This window comes from Saccopteryx leptura, chromosome 6 (assembly GCF_036850995.1).
Source record: "Saccopteryx leptura isolate mSacLep1 chromosome 6, mSacLep1_pri_phased_curated, whole genome shotgun sequence".
NCBI classification, from domain to species: domain Eukaryota; kingdom Metazoa; phylum Chordata; class Mammalia; order Chiroptera; family Emballonuridae; genus Saccopteryx; species Saccopteryx leptura.
The window spans coordinates 113,682,742-113,710,397 of record NC_089508.1 but is presented as its reverse complement, the minus strand read 5'-3'; the positions used below and the strand labels follow the sequence as shown (position 1 = coordinate 113,710,397).

The 27,656-nt window shown below is 33.7% G+C and overlaps 1 protein-coding gene across 1 annotated transcript in view; it reads right to left on the bottom strand.

Annotated features, from left to right (window-relative positions):
- Positions 1–27,656, bottom strand: part of MDGA2 (MAM domain containing glycosylphosphatidylinositol anchor 2) — a 1,032,651-nt gene that overhangs the window by 42,479 nt on the left and 962,516 nt on the right. The window contains exons 11-12 of the mRNA XM_066342601.1: positions 21,247–21,424; positions 16,852–16,872 (exon numbers count right to left, since the gene is read on the bottom strand). Of these exons, the coding sequence (XP_066198698.1) occupies positions 16,852–16,872; positions 21,247–21,424 (199 nt within the window). The remainder of the gene's footprint in view (positions 1–16,851; positions 16,873–21,246; positions 21,425–27,656) is intronic.

The window sequence follows — 27,656 nt, the reverse complement described above, 5'->3', positions numbered from 1 at the left end:
CAATGGAGAAAAGAAAGCCTCTTCAATAAATGGTGCTGGGAAAACTGGAAAGCCACATGCAAAAGAATGAAACTGGACTACAGTTTGTCCCCCTGTACTAAAATTAACTCAAAATGGATCAAAGATCTAAACATAAGACCTGAAACAATTAAGTACATAGAAGAAGACATAGGTACTCAACTCATGGACCTGGGTTTTAAAGAGCATTTTATGAATTTGACTCCACAGGCAAGAGAAGTGAAGGCAAAAATTAATGAATGGGACTACATCAGACTAAGAAGTTTTTGCTCAGCAAGAGAAACTGATAACAAAATAAACAGAAAGCCAACTAAGTGGGAAATGATATTTTCAAACAACAGCTCAGATAAGGGCCTAATATCCAAAATATACAAAGAACTCATAAAACTCAACAACAAACAAACAAACAATCCAATAAAAAAATGGGAAGAGGATATGAACAGACTCTTCTCCCAGGAAGAAGTATAAATGGCCAACAGATATATGAAAAGATGCTCATCTTCTTTAGCTATTAGAGAAATGCAAATCAAAACTGTAATGAGATACCACCTCACACCTGTTAGATTAGCTATTATTAGCAAGACAGGTAATAGCAAATGTTGGAGAGGATGTGGAGAAAAAGGAACCCTCATCCACTGTTGGTGGGAATGTAAAGTAGTACAACCATTATGGAAGAAAGTATGGTGGTTCCTCAAAAAACTGAAAATAGAACTACCTTATGACCCAGCAATCCCTCTACTGGGTATATACCCCAAAAACTCAGAAACAGTGATACGTAAAGACACATGCAGCCCCATGTTTATTGCAGCATTGTTCACAGTGGCCAGGACATGGAAACAACCAAAATGCCTGTCAATAGATGACTGGATAAAGAAGATGTGGCACATATACACTATGGAATACTACTCAGCCATAAGAAATGATGACATCGGAACTTTTACAGCAAAATGGTGGGATCTTGATAACATGATACGAAGCGAAATAAGTAAATCAGAAAAAAACAGGAACTGCATTATTCCATACGTAGGTGGGACATAAAAGTGAAACTTAGAGACATTGATAAGAGTGTGGTGGTTACGGGGTGGAGAGGGGAAAGGGAGAGGGAAAGGGGGAGGGGGAGGGGCACAAAGAAAACTAGATAGAAGGTGACAGAGGACAATCTGACTTTGGGTGATGGGTATGCAACATAATTGAACGACAAGATAACCTGGACTTGTTATCTTTGAATATATGTATCCTGATTTATTGATGTCACCCCATTAAAAAAATAAAATTTAAAAAAAAAATCCAGACACAGAAAGAAAAAATAGCATGATATCACTTACACATAAAATACATTAAAAGTCAAATACATAAATACAAAGAGTAGAATGAAGGTTGTCAGGTGCTGGGGAGATATGAAAATGGAGAGATACTGGTCAAAGGGTAAAAAGTTTCATTTATGCAAGATTAATCAGTTCTAGAGATCTGCTGTACAGCACTGTGTCCATTGTTTACATACTACAGCAGTGGTTCTCAAAGTGTGCACCAGGGCACAATGGTGCACCTTAGAAGATTTTCAGGTGTGTCCTATTGTATTCCAGAGAAATATGTGCCTGTTTGGGACCAAAAAACCAACAGGGTTTTTTTTGAATTTAGATTTTTGGGGGACAGAGGTGTATGGAATTGGCTGTCAACTGACTGTCTGCCCAACCCCCACCTCACTTGCCTGATTACGTTGCAAATGCTGTTAAGCTGTGGTGCTGGATTGTTTACACTACTCCCTCTCCATGTTCCCTGGAAACACTGGAGGCAAGTTTCTTCTATCTTTTGTTTGGTGTAAAGTTAAGATGATATGTGTGGTGGGGTTTTAGATTGATGATTAAACATAAGGAATTGTCTCTTGAAGCCTTTTGGATTTCTATAAAAGAAGAATATGTGGCAACATCTAAAAAAGCTTTGAATATTTTACTACAATTTTCAACATCCTATTTATGTGAATTAGGGTTTTCTACCCTCAACACAATTAAGAATAAAAAGAAAGGAATTCTTCAATGTATTAATGAGGAAATGAGAGTTTGCTTTTCAAATATATGCCCAAACATTGAAGAAATCTCAAGGACACATCAGGCTCATGTTTCTTATAAACACAAGAATAAAAAAGCTTAACACATTCACGCCGGAACCTGCCAAATTTACTAAATCTTACTAAGAATGTATCTATATATGATAATATAATCTTTTGTCATCATTTTATTTTTTCACCTCTCTTTTTTATAAATTCTAAAAAGCATAACTCAAAAATGTAACATAAAAATATTTTTAATGTCAGAATAAATTGAATTTTGTCATATTTATTTCATTTAATTACCATAAAAGCATGCTTGGACTTTATATTTTTTCTTTAATATTTGACTTAATTATTATAACATATTGCTCATTGTTACTTTGGAGTCATAATAAGGCAAGTGTTTGATTTTGAATGCTTTCTGTTGTTTTATTACATTATATACAAAAACAGAGTGTCCAAAAACAAATGTAAAAATTGAAAATTTCAGTTTATGGATCTGGCATAACTTTTTGAATATTACTGAAAATTATTTTAATGAATATTTATGATGCCATTTAAACATGTCTGTTGTATAATTTAGCCTAGTTTAAAAAGAAATAAAATGGAAACATATCCTAAAAATCTTGAAACACTAATTTGAAAGAATATATGCACTCTTATGTTCATTACAATGTTATTTAAAATAGCCAAGATCTGGAAACAGGCCAAGTGTCCATCAGTAGACAAGTGGATAAAAAAAGCTGTGGCATACTACTCAGACATAAAAATAAAGAAATCTTACCTTTTTGTGATAACATGGATGGATCTGGAGATTATGCTAAGTGAAATAATCCAGTCAGAGAATAACAAATACTACATGATCTCACTTAAATGTGGAATCTAACAAACACAATAAACAGATCAACAAAACAAAAACAGAGGTATGGACAAATGGAATAGATGGACAGCTTTCAGAAGAAAGGGGGAAGTGGAGACTGGATAAAAGAAGATGAAAGGATGAGCAAAAAAACCATATATACATAATACATAGATACAGACAACAGGATGGCAATAGCTAGAGGGAAAGTGGGGGGTGGAGGTAGGAAAAAGAGGGGCATGAAAACAGGGCAGAAAGAGACTTTGCTTGGGACAGAGGGTGCACAATGTGGTGTGTAGATGGTGTTATATTGAATTGTACACCTGGTTTGGCTAAACATGTCATCCCAATAAATTTTTAAAAATTGCTTGCTTTTAAAACAAACACATTTTTAAAGTATTTGAGTCTCTCACAACAAAATTAAGCTCTAATACAACTTATGCAAACTTAAGACATGCCTGTAATTTAACATATGACTAAACTTTTTCATAATCTGGTTTTGTTTATATATGACTTAAGTTGTTTACAGTAAATCTGAAGGAGACATAAGACAATAATAAGTCACATTAAACAGAAATACATCAATATTCTCAATAGTTTATTACCTCTGTAAACATATATCTTTACAGTAAAAATCTATTACTAGAGAGATTTTTTTTTAATTATGCAAGTACGAAGATGGCGATGGAGTAGACAGATGTATCAACTTCTACCTCCCAGAACCAAAGTGGATTACAACTTAATTTTAAGAACAATCATCTGGAAAAACCAACTTTGGACTAAACTAAGAGGACTCTTTAACCAAGGATCACTAAAGAAGCCATACTGAGACAGGTAGGAAAAGAGAAAATGCGGAGAGGGCTGCCCAGCTCCCAGGAGTGAGCGGTAGCCCAGAGGGACTCTCGTGGCAGGAAGTGAGTTTAGCAGAGAGAAGAGGGTCTTGGGCCCCAGGAACAAAGCCCCAGCCTATAGCCCCAGAGCCTAGAAGAAGCATAAGGACAGTAGCTGTGAAACAAGCCAGGATACTGTTTGCGAGAAAGAAACTGATTTCTCAGACCCAGGATTGGTCTTAAAGGGTTTGTGCAGAATACCACTTTCACAACCATCTACCTGGGGCTCCAGGGGATATGGAGAGTTGACAGGACTGGAGTAGCAGGAAGAGAGTGTAATCTATGAGGCACAAGGAGAAACACTTTGAGAGACAGCCACCTTAACCCCCGGGCAGAATCACTCCCCAAATCTAAAGTGAATATTTTTTCTGGAACCAGAAATACCAGTAAAGGGAAGCAGGTCACCAGCCAAACAGAAGCTTTCCTGCTGCAGTCAGAGCAAAGAATTGCTTAGAAGCAGGGAGCCATCAGCCATCAGGAATACAGTATTGAGTACGGTGCTGCATCCCCCCACCCCAACTGCTGAATGCTTGTATGAGGGTTGGTGGTGACGGGATGCAGGAACGTGGTCTGGTCAGCAGGGGTGGAAGGTGGGGGCTGGCTGCAGCTGTGGCCTGGGTAAAGTGCAGTCTTGCCCACCAGGGGCAGAGGCCAAGGGCAGTGGTGGTGGAAGGGGCACACAAAATCAATCCAACCCACGGCCATTGGCCAGGTGCGTGAGGGTGGTCATGCCTGCAGTCCCACCTGTAGGAGCGTGGTGAAGGCCTGGGGCTGGCCAGGGCTTGCAGCCCAAATGCAAGGCTTGTAGCCTGGGCATGTGAGCACAGTCCCACCCGTGGCAAGGCGAAAGCTGCAGTGACTGCTGCAGCAGGCTGGGGCCAGCAATGCCAGTGCCCAGACACCAGAGGCAGTGGGATAAGGGGTGGTAGGCTTGAAGACAGACCACACCTAGGGAACACAGAGGCCACACCCATCAGACTCCTGTGGCCACACCCTTCATATACACAGACACATGAGAAGGCAGAGAAATGTAGCCCAAATGAATCAACAAGAGAAATCCCCAGGAAAAAAATTTGAATGAGATGGAAATAAACAAAATAACCAGATGCAGAGTTTAAAATAATGATTGTTAGGATGCTCAAAAATCTTAGAGCAACAATGGATGGATATAACAAGCACCTAAATAAAGAGATAGCAAGTATTAAAAAGGACATTGAAATATTTTAAAAGATCAGTCAGAAATGACAAAATATCAGAAATGAAGACCACACTGGAAGAAATTAAAAGCAGAATATTGATGAAGCTGAGAATTGAATCAGTGAGTTAGAGGATAAAATAAACGAAAGCATGAAAGCAGAGTAGCAAAAAAAAAAAAAAAGGCTCAAAAAGTCTGAGGAAACTCTAAGAGAACTCTGTGAAAACATGAAGAGAAATAACACCCGCATCATAGTGTTTCCTGAAGGAGAATAGAAAGAAAATGAGTAGAGAATCTGATTGAAGAAATCATAGCTGAAAACTTCCCTAAATTGATGAAGAAAAAAGTCACACAAGTTCAAGAAGCACAGAGAGTTCCATTAAGGATGAACCCAAAAAGGCCAACACCAAGACACATCATAATAAAAATACAAAAATTAAGAGATAAAGAAAGAATACTAAAAGCTATAAAAGAAAAGCAGTCTATTATCTACAGAGGAGCCCCCATAAGGATGACGTCTGACTTCTCAACAGAAACATTAGAGGCAAGAATGGAATGGCAAGAAATATTCAAGTAATGCAAAACAAGAGCCTACAAACAAGACTTCTCTATCCAGTAAGGCTATCATTTATAATTGAAGGACAAATAAAAAGCTTCCGAGACAAAATAAAAACTCAAGGAATTCATTACAACCAAACCTATGCTAAAATGGCAATAAACAATTACATATGAATAATAACCTTAAATGTAAATAAATTAAATACTCAAATCAAACAACATAGGGTAGCTGCATGGATAAGAAAACAGGACCTGTCTACAACAGACACACTTCAAAACAGAAGATACACATAGTCTGAAAGTAAAAGAAAAGAAAAAAATATTTCATGCAAATTGAAATGAAAAAAATGTTCGGGTAGCAATACTTATATCTCACAAAATAAACTTTAAAACAAAGGCTATAGAAAGGGATAAAGAAAGGTCACTACATAATGATAAAGAGAACAATCCAACAGGAAGATATAACCATTATAAATATCTACGCACCTAATATAGGAGCACCTTAATATATAGAGCAGATTTTGATGGACATAAAGGGCAAGATCAATAGCAATTCTATAGTAATAGGGGATTTTAATACCCCACTAACATCAATGAATAGTTCCTCCAGACAAAATTAACAAAGAAACAGCAGAATTAGGACACACTAGATCAACTGGATTTAATAGATATCTTCAGAATCTTTTACCCAAAAGCAGCAGAATATACATTTTTTTCAAGTACTCATGGTACATTCTCTAGGATAGACCACATGCTAGGACACAAAATGAGTCTCAACAAATTTAAGAAGATTGAAATCATATTAAGCATCTTCTGTAATAATCTTAATGGCATGAAACTAGAAATCAACTATAATAGAAAAACACTCCAACACTTGTTAACTAAATATCTTATTATTAAATAATGAATGGGTTAAGAATGAGATCAAGAAAGAAATCCAAATTTTCCTTGAAACAAATGAAAACAAACATACAAAAACTCAAAATTTATGGGACAGAGCAAAAGCAATCCTGAGAGGGAAGTTCATAGCACTACAGGTATATCTTAAGAAGCTAGAAAAAGCTCAAATGAACAATTTAACCCTGCATCTAAAAGAACTAGAAAAAGAACAGCAAGTAAACCCCAGAGGAAGTAGAAGGAAGGAAATAGTAGAGATCAGAACAGAAATAAATGACATAAAGGCCAAAAAACAAATACAAAGAATCAATAAAACCAAGAGCTGGTTCTTTGAAAAGATAAACAGGATAGACTCACCTTTAACCAGACTCACCAAGATAAAAAGAGAGAGGACTCATAAATAAAATTAGAAATGAGAGAGGAACAGTAACAACTGACACAGCAGAAATACAAAGGATTGTAAGAAAATACTATGAAGAACTGTATGCCATAAAATTGGACAACCTAGGTGAAATGGACGAATTCCTTGAAACATATAATCTTTCAAAAATCAATATAGAAGATTCAGAAAACCTAAACAGATGGATTTCATCAAATGAGATGGAAACACATATAAAATAACTACCAACAAACATAAGTCCTAGGCCAGATGGCTACAGAGATTAATTTTACCAAATATTCAAAGAGGAACTAACTCCTATTCTTCTCAAGCTATTTCAAAAAATTCAAGAAGAGGAAAACCTTCCAAACTCTTTTTATGAGGCAAGCATAATTCTGATTCAAAAACCAGGCAAAGACTATGAGGTGAGAATAATTCTGATTCCAAAACCAGGCAAAGACACTACAAAGAAAGAAAAGTATACACCAATATCCCTGATGAACTTAAATGCTAAAATTTCAACAAAATATTAGCAAACCGGATCAAGCAAGACATGAAAAAAATCATACATCATGGTCAGGTGGGATTTATTCTAAGGAGACAAGGCTGGTACAAAATCAGCAAATCAATCAATGTGATTCAACACATAAACAAAAGAAAGAATAAAATCCACATGATAAATCAATAGATGCAGATAAAGCATTTGATAAAAATCCAGCACCCATTCATGATCAAAACTCTCAGCAAAGTGGAGATACAGGGATCACACCTCATCATGATAAATGCCATCTATGACAAACCCAAAGCCAACATCATAATCAATGGGCCAAAATTAAAAGAAATCCTTTTAAGATCAGGAATAAAGCAGGGGTGCCACCTTTCACCACTCTTATTCAACATAGTTCTGGAAGTCCTAGCCACAGCAATCAGACAAGAAGAAGGGATAAAAGGAATCAAAATTGCAAAAGAAGAAGTAAAACTATCATTAATTGCTGAGATATGATACTGTATATATATATAGAAAACCCTAAAGTCTCAGTCAAAAAACTACTGGACCTGAGAAATTAATTCAATAAGGTGGCAGGATATAAAATCAATATTCAGAAATCAGTAGCATTTTTAAACACCAACAATGAACTGTCTGAAAGAGAAAATAGAAAACAATCCCCTTCACTATTGCAACAACAACAAAAAAGTACCTCAGAGTAAATGTAACCAAAGAGGTTAAAGATTTGTACTAGGAAAATTATAAAACATTTTTAAAGGAAATCAAGGAAGGTACAAACAAGTGGAAACATACACCATGTTCATGGATAGGAAAAATAAACATCATTAAAATGTCTATATTACTCAAAGCAATCTATAAATTCAATGCAGTTCCTATCAAAATACCAATAACATACTTTAAAGATATAGAACAGATATTTCAAAAATTTATATGGAACCAAAAAAAGACCACAAATAGCCTCAGAAATCCTGAAAAAGAATAATAAAGTGGAGGGTATCACACTTCCTGATATCAAGTTATACTACAAGGCCATTGTACTCAAAACAGCATGGTACTGTCATAAGAACAGGCATATAGATCAATGCAACAGAACAGAGAACCCAGAAATAAACCCACACCTATATGGACAATTGATATTTGACAAAGGAGGTAAGAGCATACAATGGAGTAAAGACAGTCTCTTTAAAAATGATGTTGGGAAAATTGGACAGGTACTTGCAAATAAATGAAACTGGACCACCAACTTACACCATTCACAAAAGTAAACTCAAAATGGATAAAACACTTAAATGTAAGTCATGAAACCATAAACATCTTGGAAGAAAACATAGGCAGTAAACTCTCCGATATCTCTCATAGCAATATTTTTGCTGATTTATCTCCACGGGCAAGTGAAATAAAGAACAGGATGAACAAATGGGACTATATGAAACTAAAAAGTTTTTGCACAGCAAAAGACACAGTTAACAAAATAAAAGGACAACCCACACAATGGGAGAATATAATCGCCAATATTTCTGATAAATGGTTAATAACTAAAATTTATAAAGAACTTGTAAAACTCAACAACAGGACGATAAATAATCCAATCAAAAATGACAAAAGAAATGAATAGACACTTCTCCAAAGAGGACATACAAATGGCCAGTAGGCAAATAAAAAACTGTTCAACCTCACTAATCATTAGAGAAATGCAAATTAAACCCACAATGAGATACCACCTCACACCTGTCAAAATGGTGCTTATTAACAAAACAACACATAATAAGTGTTGGAGAGGGTGTGGAGAAAAGGAAACCCTCCTGCACAACTGGTGGAAGTGCAGACTGGTGCAGCCACTGTTTAAAACAGTATGGAGATTCTTCAAAAAATTAAAAATGGAACTGCCCTTTGACCCAGCTATCCACTTTTAGTAATATATCCTAAGAATACCAAATCACTGATTCAAAAGAAGAAATACACCCCCATGTTTATTGTACCATTGTTTACAATAGCCAAGATCTGGAAACAGCCCAAGTGTTCGTCAGTGGACAAGTGGATTAAAAAGTGGTGGTACATATACACAATGGAATACTACATGGCCGTGAGGAAGAAGGAAATTTTACCTTTCGCGACAACATGAATGGACCTGGAAACTATTATGCTAAGTGAAATAAGCCAGGCAGAGAAAGAAAAATATCACAGGACCTCACTCATTTGAGGAATCCAATGAACAATGTGAACTGAGCAATGGAACAGAGGCAGAGGTGGGATCAAAGGGACCAGAGGGAAAGCAGTCAGGGGGAAAGTACAAGAGAAGAGGGGATCAGAGCAAGGAAAGAGATTAACGAAATTATATATACATATCACAGCATTATAGAGAACAGGACAGCAAATTCTGGAGGGAAGGGAGAAAGGCATTGGAGGAGGTGGGAGGGGTGGTGAGGAGAATAAGGGGGTGGGGGGAGATATATTCGGTGGGACACTTGAATCTATATAAACAGAAATTAAAATCATAGAAAAATTATGTAAGTAAAATGTAAAAAAAACCCACTATTTAAAACCATTATAATATTATGATTATTCTGTCAAATCTATGTGGTAAAGACATATGAAAAAATTTTATCATAAAAATGTTTTTTGGAATAAGGAATAACTTCTTAGATAATGAAAATGCACTTAGCTATAAAAATCTTAACTAAAGTCAATGTAATTTAATTATTAAAAATTCAAAAAATAGAAAAGTAATAAAGTCCTGGATTTTTACAGATATGGAATTGAAGATTTACTTTGTCTTCAACTTTTCACTAGTTTTCAAATTACAGCATGATTTTGGCAAAAATTCATAGACTACACAGAAATAAAAGAATATACAGTATTTGAAGTATTCTCCATTACATGGTATCCAAAATTGTGCTTTACTTTCCTGTCTCATTTCCAATATGGTGAAGAAAGGACGAGAACTCAGGGTTAAACAGCCTGATGCCCAGTAGTCCTCAAGCCCGAAGGCCCTTATCCTCCCTTTACTTGCTTTCTTTATTTTTTATCTTATTGTTTCAGCTTCACTGAGCTACATTTGACAAATAAAAACTGTATATATTTAAGGTGTACAACTTTGTTTTATTATGAATATAACATTTTGAAATGGTCACCAGAATCAAATAAATTAGTATATCCACCATTTCAGTTATCACAGTATCACAGTTACCATTACTTTTCTTTTCTTTTGTGATGAGAATGCTTAAGATCTACCCTATTAGAAAATTTCAGTTATACAATACAGTACTTGTTAAGTATAGCAGTCACCAAGCGAGACATTAAATCTCCAGAAGTGACTCATCTTACTTAATTGAAAGTGTATCCTCTTCAATCAACATCTTCCTGATTCCCCCTTCTCTTTCTGGCAACAACCATTCTAGTGCCTGTGCCAGAGTTTGACTTTTTAGATTCCACATGTAAGTGAGATCATGCAGTATTTGTTCTTCCATGTCTGGCTTATTTCACTTAGCTTAAGGAACCAGGTTTATCCAGGTTGTTTCAAATGACAGGATAACTTTTTTTTTAAGCTGAATAATAAAATTTTCCTTATTATTATCTCTATACTGCATTTTCTTTACCCATTCATTCACATTTAGTTAGTTTTAATCTGTTGGCTATTGTGAATACTGCTGCAATAAACTTGGCATTACAGATACCTCTGAAAGATTGTGATTTTATTTCCTTTGGATTTATAACAATTTGTGGGGTTATTGGATCATACAGTACTATTTTTAAAATTTTTTGAGGAACCTCCATATTGTGTCCTTTAATGGCTGTAACAATGCACAGTCCTCCTTACAGTGCACAATGGGTAATTGAAGAGACAATCTTTTCTCCATTGTGTGTTCATGGCACCCTTGTCAAAAATCAGTTGACCATAAATTTATGAATTTACTTTTGGGATTTCTATTCTGTTCCATTAATCTAAAGACCAATTTTTATGCCACTACCATACTCCTTTGATTACTACGGCCTTGTAATACATTTTAAAAGCAGAATGCATGATGCCTCCAGCTTTGTTCTTCTTGCTCAAGCTCGCATTGGCTATTTGGATCTCCTGTTGCTCTATATGAATTTGAATATTGTTTTGCTATTTCTTTAAAAAATGCCATTGTTATTTTGATACAAATTAAATTTAATTTGTAGATAATTCTGTGTAGATGAACATTCTAACGATATTAATTCTTCCAGTCCATGAACAGAGGATATCTTTCCACTTGTGTTTTTAATTTTCTTCAATATTCTGTTATAATATCAGTGTACATTTCTGATTTCTTTTTTTAAAAATTTATTTATTCACTTTAGAGAGGAGAGAGTGAGAGTGAGAGAGAGAGGGAGGGAGAGAAAGGGTGGAGGAGCAGGAAGCATCAACTCCCATATGTGCCTTGACCAGACAAGTACAGGGTTTCGAACCGGTGACCTCAGCATTCCAGGTCAATGCTTTATCCACTGCACCACCACAGATCAGGCCTGATTTCTTTAGATAAGTTTATTACTAAGTATTTTTTTCTTTTTTTGTTGTTACTGTGAATGGGATTTTTTCAGATAGTTCATTTTAGTGTATAGAAAAGCCACTGTTTATTGCATGTTGGTTTTGTATCACACCACTTTATCAGTTCTGACTTTGGCTGATATTTTAGAATGGGTAATTAAAGTAAATCTTCTCTTTAGTTTTAAGTTGTTTTTTAGAAAAAGCCAGGTTTTATGCATACTATCTATAATAATATTATCTTGTACTCACAATCTCTAACATACAGCAAAAAAAAGTCTAAAAGTTTTGAAAAATTTTTAAATTTTAATAATTTTACAGACCATAGAACTTAAACTAAATACACTTTTCAAAACATTTAAAACCTCTTTACAGTAGAAAATTTCAACTCCATTGTTGAGACACTTGAGAGACCCCAGAATTCATTTCAATCTTATTTCATATATTTTCTTTTGATGATCACAGGCCAGCATGGGCTAAAGTTCAGATTTGGTCTGTGGCACTTTTCTGAGGAAATAGCAGCCTATGCAAAAGATCACGGAACGCTGCTGGTGCATGTTGGAGCCTGGAGAACATGGTTCTCTTGACAATTAATCATTTTTCCTTGCAGTTAAAATTTTCAATCCAAAGATTTATAAAAAAAATAAAGGCCCTGGCAAGTTGGCTCACCGGTAGAGCACCAGCCTGGAATGTGGAAGCACCGGGTTCAATTCCCGGCCAGGGCACACAGGAGAAGTGCCCATCTGCTTCTCCACCCCTCTCTTTTCTCTCTGTCTCTCTCTTCCCCTCTCACAGCCAAGGCTCCATGGGAGCAGAGTTGGCCGGGGCACTGAGGATGGCTCCATGGCCTTCGCCTCAGGCGATAGAATGGCGTCAGCTGCAGCTGAGCAACACCCCAGGTGGGCTGAGCATTGCCCTCTGGTGGACATGCGGGGTGGATCTCGGTCAGGTGTATGTGGGAGTCTGTCTGTCTGCCACTCCTGACTTCTCACTTTGGAAAATTTTTTAAAAATTAAAATAAATAAATTAATTAATAGAAAGCCCTCATTTAAAAAATTTAATATATGCTAACAAATGCTTTTTGGGGGGTATAATAAAAAAAACTGTGACAAAATTTCATGAAATTACTCTATATATTTTGCAACTTGATATTTTGGATAAACTCACTTAAGTACTATGTAAGTTGACAAAATGCAAAAGAGCATTTAGGCTTGGTTTGATTTGTTGCAATATATAAAGCTTCATATCACATTTATTATCATATTAAATATAATATATATTCCATTACAGTCCTAACAATTATTTTTAGGACTTCCTAACAATAAGAAGATGTTGCAGAAAAGCCATAATTTATAATTTCCAACATATATTCCAAAATTTTTAAACTTTTTATCAAGACAATAATCTTTTTGGAAGAAATATTGCTAAATGGTATTATAAGAATTCATTACACATAATTATAAATTACACATAAGAAGTAAGATTGGCAGTACCTTCTTCATTTTAAAAAATAACTTAGAATCAAAACAGAAGTAGTTAAAATTTTAATTATGCATTTTTCTCATTTAGACTTTTTTCTTGAACTATTTAATTTTCATTTCCTGTTCAACTTTATTAACAATAGCATTACTGGGAAGGTATGTTTTAATCAAGTACAGTGGATAAACAGTAAGTATATTGTATTTAACTGAAATATAGCAAAATTATGGTAACAGAAGATAAGTTTGCTAAGGCCTGGGGTGTAAGGAGGTTGAAGTAAAAAAAAAAAGCATATGGAAATTTTAGGGCTAATGGATCTTTGTGATGAGGTTACATGACTGAATTGGTCAGCAACTCTTAAATAAGTCTACACAAGAAAGGGTGACTTTTATCATATATATATTATAACTATAAATGACAAAAATTAAAAATATTACAGCATTTAAGCAGAAGACTCAGATAAATGTAATCTAACTAAAGGAAAGAAAAATTACCTTTCCATAGCAAAAATCTAAAGCAAAACATTACCTTCTTTTAAATGTTGCCTTATTTTCATCTCTTACTGAATAATATCTGGCTAATTTATTAAGAATGTGAATCTAGCCCTGGCCGGTTGGCTCAGCGGTAGAGCGTCGGCCTAGCGTGCGGAGGACCCGGGTTCGATTCCCGGCCAGGGCACACAGGAGAAGCGCCCATTTGCTTCTCCACCCCTCCGCCGCACTTTCCTCTCTGTCTCTCTCTTCCCCTCCCGCAGCCAAGGCTCCATTGGAGCAAAGATGGCCCGGGCGCTGGGGATGGCTCTGTGGCCTCTGCCCCAGGCGCTAGAGTGGCTCTGGTCGCAATATGGCGACGCCCAGGATGGGCAGAGCATCGCCCCCTGGTGGGCAGAGCGTCGCCCCATGGTGGGCGTGCCGGGTGGATCCCGGTCGGGCGCATGCGGGAGTCTGTCTGACTGTCTCTCCCCGTTTCCAGCTTCAGAAAAATGGAAAAAAAAAAAAAAAAAAAAAAAAAAAAAAAAAAAAAGAATGTGAATCTATGCCTGATTAGGCTCAGTGGTTGGAGTGTTGGACCAAGACACAGACTCAGGTTCAAAACCTCAACGTCGCCAGCTTGAGTGTGGGCTCATTTGGTTTGAGCAAAAAAGCTCACCAGCTTGATCCCAAGATCGCTGGCTTGAGCTCAAGGCACATAGGAGAAAGCAATTAATGAAGAACTAAGGTGCCACAATGAAGAATTGTTCCTTCTCATATCTCTCTTTCCCTGTCTCTCTGTCCCTATCTGTCCCTCTCTCTGTCTCTATCTGTCAAAAAAAAAAAAAAAAAAAAAAAAGAATATGAATCTATAATAAATGGCTTTGTTTGATAAAATATTTTTCTTATGTATATTTAGGATCTGAAAGCAATAATAGGGTTAAATCACTAAATAAGGGAAAATATAAGTGTCAACAAAACTAATTATCTTGAAATTTTATAAGAATAATCAGGTAATGTTTACTAAAAAGTTTTTATTCTAAGCAACTTTCCACTTCTATTATATTGAATATTCATTAAAAATCAAAAAGTACATAGGCAATAGAAATCTGATGTAGATGGTCATGCTGGAAATTAATTTAAAAATAAAAACATTTTATCCATTGTTTGCCTATATATAAAATGCTTGTTGAGGTAAAGTTGTTGGTAACAATGACCTAAAGGGTCAAAGCTTTTAAAGAAGTATTTAAATTCTAAATTATCGATCTTCAAGACACACTATCTTCTGTAACATTTGAACATCATATACTAGACACACTGAGCTTTTAATCAATTATCTGATGATCATGGCTTTCATTTCATTGACAGGACTACTTTCTGTCAACTTTTAGGCCCCTGCTCAAAAAGCATCTCTTATGTAAAACTTTCTCATTTGCATAGAATTAATACTTATTATCATATATTGAAGTAAACTGTTAGCAAATACTCCCTCTATTGGGCATTTATATCTGCCTTTTGTTCATAAAGTTGTTCAAATTTTATTTCTTGAATTGAAATAGTTGTAAACTTTTTTCTGTGTCTAGTTTAAATCTTCCCATGAAAATTATTTTCAAACATTTCTACTGAGTGCTGTCAGAGAACTTACCTTGAAAGAAATTATAATCAATATAATAATTAACTAGCAATAGTACTGAGAGGAGAAGCCATGGGGAATCTTATTAATGTAATTAATTCATCCTGAAACTGTCACGTATTTGTTTTCTTAACAAATGATCATTTGAATACCTGCTAAGTATGAGATGCTGATAGACACAAAAATATTAAGATATAGGGACAAATTAGAAACAAATTTAGTTTTTAAGTATTTTAATTTTATTTTTTTATTGAATTTATTTGGGGTGACATTGGTTCACAAAACCATACAGGTTTCAAGTGTACAACTCAACAAAACAACGCATCTGCACACTGCATCCTATGCCCATCGTCCCAAGTAGTTTTTAAGTATATTATAATCTACTAGAGGATAATGAGAAAATTACATAGATGAAGATAAATTGTATAGAAAATAATAAAGAGGGAATGTTTTATGGAGGAAGGTGCATTTGTACTAAACCTTGTAAGAAAAGTGAGCCTCAAAGGGTTGATAATAATATCCACCTTGAAAGGATCATTTGTGATGACTAAATAAATTTTTATACATGAAAGCTAAATGTGAACAATAGAGATCTATAAAAATATTCAGTATTATAATTTGAATGTGAAGAAGTGGAACTACGGAGGATTTCTGGTAGAAAATTCAGAAAGAACAGAGATTCTACAGTGTTTTTTCTTTATTCTATAGTAAGTGAAAGACCGTTGCAGAAAAGGAAATACAGTAAAATGAGGAAAAAACATTGGAGGTTTTCTTCCCTCGATATAAATAATGGAGATTGTTGAATGGATGTGTGTGAGAGTGCAAAGAGACTCTTAATTCCTTTATTAACCAAGAACAATATATTCCTAGACACAAAATAGAAGAAAAAGATCAATTCTTAATTTTAATGTGAAATATTATAAAGGGATTCTGACCAGATTATTTTTTTCATAAAAGATTCAGATATAGAATAGTGATCCATGCAACATCTTGATTAAACCATTAAAATACAATAAATAATACAAAAAACAATAGTCATTTATAAGTGGAATGTAGAAATCAGAAAATAAAAATTAAAGAAAAATAACAGCAATAAAAATGATATGGAATGCCATAAAAGGAAAAAAAATAATGCCACAGTTACACAAACAACAAATGTTAAGCAGCTTGGGTAAATGGCTCCATATTTAGAAAAATGTATAAAAATCAATTATCAATATTAAATAATTTGTCTTTATACCCATGTCCTTTAAACATTAAAATTCCCATTTATTGATGGTTTTACAGTTTCTAAGCCAGTCTATTTTAAACCAAATAGGAACAGATGCTAAATATATTTGTATATTTATATATTTCCTATTTTTCTTCACTGCGAAATACAACTCAATTTTTAAAGTAAAAATATACTTACTCAAATGAGGATTAACAGGAGCTACAAGAAAAGAAAAACTAAAGTTAGCATGTCCTGAGTATCTTTTTTCAATAAAAGTCTAATCAATGTCTCATAGTTCTGTACCAAACTCAATGATCTTCCCAGCTGTAGCAATGGAGAATTATATCTGAAATCCATTTTGTCCTAGGGGATTGAATAAAATCTACATTAAAGCTCAGCAATACTGCTTTACAGTATCCAAAAGATCAATGCTTAATAGCATGTGGAATTTGTCATTTTCCAAAAAAATGGAGTTACTTACCTATTATATCTTAAGCAGTGCTAAGCAAAACCCAGAAACTGAATCTGATGCTGACAGTAGGTCAATGTTTTAATAATGAAAGCAATTATCCAACAGAGATTACATCTTAGTTTTTGGTTGTTATCTACTTCTGGTGAAAATAACATGTTATATATAAAAATAAAGCAATCCTCATATCATATCACATATGTGTCTTAAAACACATAGCTTTGTTTAATTACATTCAGACATACACACAGTTTTCAAATGATAAGTAATACATTGGTGTTTTTATGCACCAGAACAAATATACTTTTCACAAAACTTAGGGGATATTTTATTGCTTCCTATTTATTTTGAAATATCCACTAATTTTTGTGAGCAGTATATATATCTTAAAAAACTAAATGCTATGCCTGAGACTGAGGTCCCAGGTTCAAAACCCCAAGGTCGCTGGCTTGAGCCCTGGCTCATCCAGCTTAAGTGCAGGACTGCGGCTCGAGTAAGAAATCATCGACAGGATCCCATGGTCACTGGCTTGAGCCTAAAGGACGCTGCTTGAGCCAAGGGTCATTGGCTTGGCTGGAGCCTCGCCGTCAAGGCACATTTGAGAAGCAATCAATGAACAACTAAAGTACTGTAACTTCAAGTTGATGTTTCTTATCCCTCTCTTTTCCTGTCTTTCTCTCTAATTCTCTTTCTCCCCTAACCGCCAAACCCTGCATTTTCAATACAAGTGCTAATTGATTTCTACTTGAAGAGGAATACTTTACTGAAAGAACAACAAAAATATATCTAACCTAAGAGTCAAAATGGTATGTATATATATCAATTAATCATTTATTACTCTAAGAGATAATTCTATTCTGAATGAAAGAAATCATTATTGTAGTTTCCCAAGATTACAATGGGCATGTTATTCTAACCTGCAGAACTGTCTACTCTGTTGTTAATTCCTAGTGTTTGCTAGGAATTAACACTTTTGTTAAACTTTAAGTATGAATGTCAATAATACATACACATGCACAAAATATATATGTTCATATAAATTGTTATATTAGTACACTGAAATCAATTTTAACAAAGTGTGTTAGTCCCTCAATTGCTCTTTTGTTATTTCTACATAGAGAGACCATTCTCACATTCTCATTCTTTAACCGTTTTTCTGATTCTGCATTCTCATAAAAACTTATGAAATGAATTATCTAGAGAAGGGACTATACATTTACTAGTTCCACTGATGTGGAAAAATGTTTTCTTTGCAAAATGTCAATATGTTTTAATTTGAAAATGAATTAATAAAAATTAGAAATATTTCATAATTAAAACAATAAAAATTGTTTATGCATTAATTTTCAAAGAATGAAGCATCTTTGAATCATAATTTAATTCTGGAAATATGTCACAGATATTGGTAACCTCTGAACAAATTGAATTTTTTTATTATTTGTATTTATTTTCCATTAAAGTTTACTTTCAATTTTATTTTGTATTGGTTTCAGGTGTACAGCATAGTGGTTAGACAATTATATACTTAATACAACATTCCTCCCAATATCTCCAGTACCTACCTGGCACCATGGATAGTTATTAAAATATTATTGACTATATTCCCTATGCTGTACTTTACATCCCTGTGACTTTTTTTATTGATAATCGGTATTTCTTAATCTTTTCATCTTTGGACCCAGTCCTCCAACTTCCTGTCCTCTGGCAACCACCAGTCTGCTCTCTGTGTCTATGAGTTAACAGACTGAATTTTAATTGAGTCTTCTTTGATTCTTTTAGTCACCAAATTCACTATAAATAGCACAATTACCCTTGTGAAAATTTGCCATTCAAAATTCTGAATATTGCAATGAGTTTATTTTTCTTCTTTCAGTGGAACTTACATGTCTAATTTCATATAAATACCTATATATTATTGAAGTATACTTTTTCCCATCTATATTATATAAAATTAGTTATTATGAATGAAAATATTTACAATTTAAGAGGTATGCCTAAGAATGTAAAGAAAATTTTAAAAATTAAAAATAAATGTAATATATATTTTCCATATTTATTTTTCATTTTCATTTTTTGCCTCATATTTTTCAATAAAAACTACTGAGTTCAGGAAGATTTCTTTATTATATCACTTTAGGAAAAGTCATATTAATATCTAAATTTAGTGAAGAAACATAGAAACTCAGTCATTGAGGACTGAGTCCTAGTTATATTATGAGTTTACCATTTCATAGTTGTTTGACTCTATAAGACACTGAAACTTTCTGGGTCCTACGTTTTCATCTTTCAATGAAACAAATATTAAAGTACAGTTTCTAACACACATCCCTATTAAATAGTCCAGAGTTTTAAAACTTAGGAGCAAGAAAAATATTATTAGGTAAGAGAAGATAATTCATATTTTATAAAACATATAAAACTAAAACTTTAGAAAAGATATACTGGGATGCTATCTAATTGTCTGTCAAATGGAATCATGAATATGATTAAAGAATAACAATTGTTATTTTGCATGATATTTATAATATCACTAACTTAAAAGGTATTTTTTAAAGAAACAGTTTTAAGAAAAATTATGCAGTGATTCTAATGCTTTTAAATTCCTTTATCCTCTATGAATATTTTATCCTATATTATACTATATCTTAATCTTTTAATAAAAATTGAACTTCATGCCCAATATATTCTAATGAGAAAAAAGCAAAGAATAATGTGTGTGGTTTAATAGAAAAAAAAGCTTTAATGAGTTTTTAACCATTTCACTTTATTTTTTACTTTTGAAAGTATCAGTTTATCTCTTAAATAGTAAAAATATACTTAATACTAAACAAAATGTCCTTCAACTGAAAAAAATACATTGTATTAGCTTTTGAAGATAAACACTGATAATCAATGACAAAATAAATAATAATTTAACTGAATAATGAAGTAAATCTAAAATATATTGCTACTGATTCACTCAACCCTGAAAAATACTTTGACAATTCTGAAGGTAGTCATTGCTATTGTTTCTACTTTTTAGATAAACTTTTTGATCAATTTTAATTTTTTTACAGTTTTACACTGTTTAAATTCTTTTTCAAGTAGGATCTGTAAATAGTGAAGAAATATTAAAGGCAAAATATTGCATACAGATACACATTTAGATATTTTTGAAATTAGCAATATAAAAGAAAAAGAGTGGCCAAAAAAACAAAAACATTAACTAACATGTTTTTCAGCAATAGGTGAATGCACAAAGAGATTATAATACCTCTATACAATGGGATATTATTCAACAAGACAATGAAAGACGTTACTAAGACACAAAATGATTTAAAAAATCTTAATGACGCATTGTCTGGTAGAATAAGCCAGTTCAAAAAGACTTCATGCTGTATGATTCTGCACGTTTTAGAAAAGGCAAAACTGCGGAAAATAAAAAAAGAGATCAGTGGTTATGGGGGTCAGAAAGGAGAGAGGGACAAATGGTTGGAGCAGAGTGAAACTGTTCCGTGTGTTCCTGTAATGATGGATAACAATATTCTGTCAAAATCTATACAACTGTAAACACAAATAATAAACCCTAATTATTTAGTTTAAAAATAAAATGTGTTTGTTAACCTATTGTAACAATTATTCATGCTAACATTAGGTGTTAATAATAAGAAACCTTGTGTCAGGGGAGAAGAACATGTGTAAGAGCTCTCTGTACTTTCTTCTCAATTTCATGTAAACCAAAAACTATTCTGAAAAAAATAAAGCCCACTTGTTTAAAATAAAAAAAAAATTTATCACATTTGCTAACTTCTTAATGATATACATTTTAAAGCAATCAAGAACTTGAAAAACCTAAAATATATAAATGTTGTATCATAACTTATGAAATATAAAATAAAGGAATATTGCTGACATTATCACATAGGTTTAATGTTAACTAAAATATTATTTTATATCTACATTTATAATAAAATTCTATACTCAAGATGATTAAATTTTGTTGGTGTTTTTGTCACTTGGCTCATGACCCAGTAAATCAATATGCTAAATTTTAGTTTGTGTCCTAATTTGGTAGATAATTGCAAAACACATATTCCAGATGGTTTAATATGCAAACAAATGTTTTTGAATAAAAGGCTACTTACCACTATATTTGATGACACGAATGGTTGAATCTCCTTCGCCAAATTTGGTGAGAGGTGTTAATCGGACTTCGTAAGCCTCTGGTTTAATTAGCTCAGTCAAATTATATGTAATTAATTCTCCCTTTTGAATATTTCCATTTATTTTAATCTCCTGTTCCCACCAACGCTGTTGTCCAGCCTAGAATCAAAATTATAATGCAATAATGTTGCCAGTATTATATTCACAGGTACTTAATTGTATTGTAGCCACATGGGAAAGAAAGCATTTGAAATTTTATTAAATAAAAAAGTGCTAATATTATAAATACATTTTATTAAAGTTCAGTTCTCTACATAAGCACCAGATTTTGCAAATGTTTGTACTCACCAAATTATCACAAATAGTCTGGCATATAAAAAGATTTAATATGTTATCTAGTATTGAGTCAGAGAGATATAAAACAATGGTCTGTTGAAATCTTAGTCTAGAGACTTGGAGAGATATAAGTTCACTTTGTACTTAACATATTTATAGTTGGCTGATCTTCAGCAAAGACAATATAATGGAGCAAAGACAGTTTTTTCCAGCAATTGTGCTAGAACAGTGGAAAACCACGTGCAAAATATTGAATCTAAAAGACGTCACACCCTTCACAACATTGAATTCAACATGGATCACACACCTAAGTGGAAAATATAAAACTACAAAACTCCTAGTAGATAACATAGGAGAAAATCTAAATAGAAGACCTTGGGTTTGGCAATGACTTTTTCAATACAACACCAAAAGCACAATCCATGAAAGAAATAATGGATTAGCTGGACTTCTTTAATTAAAATATTTCTACTCTACCAATGACATTATCATGAAAATGAAAAGGGGAGCCACAGACTGGGAGAAAATATTTGCAATAAACACAACAAAAAAAAACTGTTAACCAAAATATATAAAGATCTCTTAAAATGCAACTATAAAAATAAAAAACATTTAAACAATAGGCCACAGATTTTTTTTTTAATTTTTATTTATTCATTTTAGAAAGGAGAGAGAGAGGGGAAGAGAGAGAGAAGAGAGAGAAAGGGGGAGGAGCAGGAAGCATCAACTCCCATATGTGCCTTGACCAGGCAAGCCTAGGGTTTCAAACCAGCGACCTCAGCATTTCCAGGTCAACGCTTTATCCACTGCGCCACCACAGGTCAGGCTAGGCCACATATTTTAACAAAAAAAGACTCTTCACATGTTATCAGAGAAATGCAAATTAAAACAACACTGAGACACTACTATACACCTGTTAAAATATTCAAAATCCAGAACACTGACAACAACAAATGCTTGCAAGGATGTAGACAACTAGAAACTCTTATTCACTACTGGTGGGAATGCAAAATAGTACAGCCACTTTGGAGGATAGTTTAGTGATTTTCCACAAAAATAAATATACTCCTACCCTATGACCAGCTATAGTGCTTCTTGGTATTTATGCAAAGGAAGTGAAAAGTTATGTCTACACAAAAATCTGTACATAAACATTTACGGCATCTTTATTTATAATTGCCAAAACTTGGAAGCAGCCAAGATGTCTTTCATTAGGTAAGTAGATAAATAAATTGTGCTACACCCAGAATATGGAATATTATACAGTGTTAAAAAGAAAAGAGCTATCAAGCTATGAAAATACATGGAGAAAACTTAAATGCATATTACTAAGTAAAATAAACCAGTCTGAAAAGGCCACATACTTTATGATTCCATTGTATGACAATCTGGAAAAGGCAAAATGTGTGGAGGGAATAAAAAGATAGGTTACCAGGGGTTAGAGGAGAGGGAATGATGAATAGGCTGAACACAAAGAGTCTTTAGGGCAACAAAACTACTCTGCTTGATGATATACCGCTGAATATATGCAATTATAAGTTTGCCCAAACCCATAGAATGTAGAAAAGCAAGAGTACACCCTAATGTAAACTGTGAACATTGGCTGGTAATGGTGGTCAAGTAGGTTTATTAATTGTGACAAATGTACCACCCTGGTAACAGATTTTGATATTAGGAAAGGTAGTCATGTTTGGTAGGAAGGATATGAGAAAACATACCTTCTGCTCAATTATGCCTATGAACTTCAGGATACTCCTCTAAAAGAACAAAGTCTAAAAAAATTCTGTTGTTCCACTTTTATAATTTCCTGTTCTTTGCATACATTTTCAGTTTCATTTTATTTACATAGCTATTGTAAGTATAGGTGCATTATGCTATGTATCTGATCTTTGTATATCTGATGTCTATAACATCAGCATAAACTGACAGCATAAGTTTCACATTCATATTGGTTTCCTTTGCCTCCCAAGTCCTACAGGGGTGATGCAGAAGTGCCCAAAGGATTTTACACATGGCTTGGGTGTGTATCACATTTAGAAACCCTGAGCGTAAGAAACCTTAGTATTTTGTAATTGATAGTAACCAAACTTGCTCAGACATCATTCAAGAGGGAGACATTATATTTTTTATACTGGACGTTAAACAGACCTTCCCTGTGCTCCAGAGGGAGACATTATTTCCATATTCTAAGGAAGTTTGCTATGCAAATTGCCTTGAAAAGAAGCTGGAATAAAATAACAGTGCCTCTGCACAATGATATGCAAAATATCAAGAGATCCACAGAAAACTCTCTTCTAAATATAGTCTTGATGAGTATGTAAAGTGGGATAAGTACGGAGAGCAATTTGGCAATAAAAGCAATATTACAATGAGAACAGATAAACTCTTGTACACAAGAAAACAGAAATATCTGTGGCATAGAAGACAGAAATTAATCTAAACATCAATGAGAGGTAGAATAATCAAATTGTAGACTCTCCATAAAATGTAAATGCACCCAAGCCACACCCATCATGGATGAATTTCACAAAAGTAATATTGAGTTAAACTTAATTTTGAAACAGGAGTATTGTAAAACTTTAAGTTTTTTAAAGCATGTACTTTGAAGTAAATAGTAAATACTAAATGCCAGATACTAGACATGTGGGTTAGGAGAGCATCAAGACAAGAAGATTCAATTGTGAGGGGTAAGGAAAGGACCTAGTTCTGTCTGGTGTTTCTTCTGTTTTTTAGATTGGTAGTGTAGTAGTGTATATACAAATTATGAGCACATTATTTTGTGTGCCTGACATATTTCTCTTTGTTTTTCAAAGGGAAAATTGTAGAACAAGATATAAACTTTTTTTTTTTTTATGGAGACAGAGAGAGAGGCAGAGAGAGGAACAGATAGGGACAGACAGACAGGAAGGGAGAGAGATGAGAAGCATCAATTATTCGTTGCAGTACCTTAGTTGTTCATTGACTGCTTTTTCCTATGTGCCTTAACCAGGGGCTATAGCAGAGCAAGTGACCCCTTGCTTAAGCCAGTGACCTTGGGCTCAAACCAGTGACCATGGGGTCATGTCTATGATCCCATGCTCCAGCCAGCGACCCCACACTCAAGCTGGTGAGCCTTGCTCAAGCCGGATGAGCCTGTGCTCAAGCTGGCGACCTCGAGGTTTCAAACCTGGGACCTCAGTTTCCCAGTCTGATGCTCTATCCACTACACCACTGCCTGGTCAGGCAGCAAATTTTCTTAAATGACTTCTAAGACTGCTCTCTCAAACATCTGTGGCTACACCTCATTCTCTTACAGGGTTGCTTTTTCTTTCCTTTAGCTCTAAATGTGGATGGTATCTGGGACTTTATAAGTGAAGATTTTGATACTCTGTCTTAGTGGTTCCCATATTTAGGCATGCATGAGAATCATGGGACAAATTCTGAGTCTTAACCATCAGTATTTCTGCTTTAAAGAGGACTAGAAATATAATTTTCAATTTGTTTCAAAATATAATTTTTAAAAAGCAGCTTCTGCTTTACAAGTCAATTCGGATGTAGATGATCCAAGGGCTACATTTGGTGAGGTATACAGCCTCAGGCTTGCCATACCAACTCACTCATACCAATAGTTCCCTCTAACACTTCAACATTGATTACTTCTCAACTTGTATCTTCAGGTCAGATGGTTGCAAACAAAACGCCACACCGTGTATGTGTGTGTGATTACTATGTGCCAAAATGTTAACTGTATTATACTTATTATAATATATAGTCTACCATGACTCCTAGTAGGTAGATACTAACACTAGCCTTGCTTTATAACTGAGGAAGCTGAGGAAGAGGGAAGTTAATATAGCTCTCCTAATGTTGTATAGGTTGAGAGTAGCATCTTCAAACTTTAGTTACATTCACAATTAGTCTTTCTGGCATCACTTTTTCCTTCACTTCCTAGAACTAATCTAACCCTAATTATGCTTACCAGAACCAATTTAGTTACAATACTGTTATAGTATTTTTTTGCATATTGATTATTAAGCAGAAACAATTTCTTCTTAATTGTTGTATATCTTCAGTGTCTGCTCCTTAACTTGGTAAAGATGTGATGAGATTAAATTCCTGCAGAGTGTATATTTAACTGGCCCCTAAGGAGTGCAATAGGAAGTCCAACTTAATAATGACACATACAATCACTGAGTTTAAATACACTGATAAAAATGGACATAAAACCTAATTGCCCAGAAAGTACCTTACTCATGCATAGTTGATGCTAGACACTACAAAGTTGCCTTAAGTTTTGGAAGCTATGGATTCTATAAAATAATATAGTATGAATGACAATTTCACTGTTTTTTAGATTTTATATTTTTAAATTAAATGTATGAACTAAAGGCAAAGTACGATTATTTCAAAAGATAGATAAAAGTAGCTTAAACTCACAAAATCATCTACAGAATAATTTCATATTTTACTGTTATCTAGGCACACAGATTTAATCTACTTGTGCTTTCCTCAATATTAATATGTTTATTACTACTCAGTATCAGTAGTGTATCCCAAGGGGAATCAATAACTTTGATTCTAAGTCTTTAATTTAAAGTTTTAATGAAAGAATATACTTCAGCAGTTGAGGAATGAGCAATTAAATACTTTGTATTGTATCTCAATGAGCTGTGCAAATGTAAAAAGCGCAAAAGCTAAATGTAACATTTGCATATACAAAGAATAAAATGTGCTATTAGTTCACTGTTTGGAGGTAATACCATAAAACCCTCAGAGAACATAGGACCCAGACCATAAGTGCAAATGACAGTTCTCAGTTCATACCCATGAACATGTTGATTTAAAAGTAATATGTTAAAAAAAAAAGTAATATGTTAACCATTTTTTTATCATTACTATTTTAAAACATTTCCCATTTAACTTTTTCTTTTCCTAGAAGACATGTTCTTTCATATGATTAAGGGAGGTGATTCAAAACCTAAAAATCCACGACATGGAACATTTTATGAAAAGATGCAGTTTGCTGTTTTTACCACTGAGGATACTTCAAAGGCAATTGTTGCAAAGGTTTCTGAAGGATGAACTATATTAATTATTTTGTTTAACTTTAAAAAGAATAAAATTAGCTCCTTTAAGCAGAAGGCAGCAACAGATTCTGAAATGTGAAAGAAAAAGAAAATGCCATCTTTTCCTTTCCTTCTGCGCTGCAAACCTTTTTCAGTGCTGTAAGTGAGAACCTAAAGGAGGAGATGGGGGACGAGGCCAGCTAGGTCCCAGACATGCACACATGTGTGTTCCATTTATTTTAAAGTAACCCTGCAAGAAAAATATTGATATGTCATTTAATAGGGACTTCCATTCATATTTCCAAGCCACAGTGCAAATAAAAATAATAGCTGATGTTAAAACAGAACCTAAATTATATACTTTTATGATTATCTTACAGAGTATTAACTAGCTAAGATGACATTTTAATGGTTTAAAATCCAATTGCTTTATATCCTCAAATAAGGGTGATGTTGGTTTTAAGATGCACTGCTATTTTAATAACAACTTAAGAGATAAAGAGATAATAAATAACATAGCTTTAAGTGGATCATATTTCTATTTCCCATTAACAAATAAGAGCATACATTTATACATTTAATTACATACCCCTTTTTTTTTACATTGCTATACAGTTGAGTTTTATTTGTTCCACAGTTATTATGAATATTTCTAAATAAGAGTCACTTTTTCAACCTTTGGAAATATTTTGTTTTTCATACTTTTCTCAGGATATTAATGATTTTAGATGTTTAACATTTTTTGTTTTCCATTCCTCTTTGGAAGCTTGTATTTTTTAATGTCTAAATGAAATTTAAATAGCTTTAAAAAATAGCTACTAATTAACCTGTTGTTTCAACTGATGTAAGATGACAAAAATAGCTTTTTTTGAAAGCTAGCTTGAAGCTTTGACAGACTGACTTATTTCTAACCTTTCAGTAGATTTATATCAACACTACTAATTTAGAAATCCTATGCTATCTCCTGAGGTATGTGGCCACCGTTTTTCATTGCATTTGCTTTGTCACAA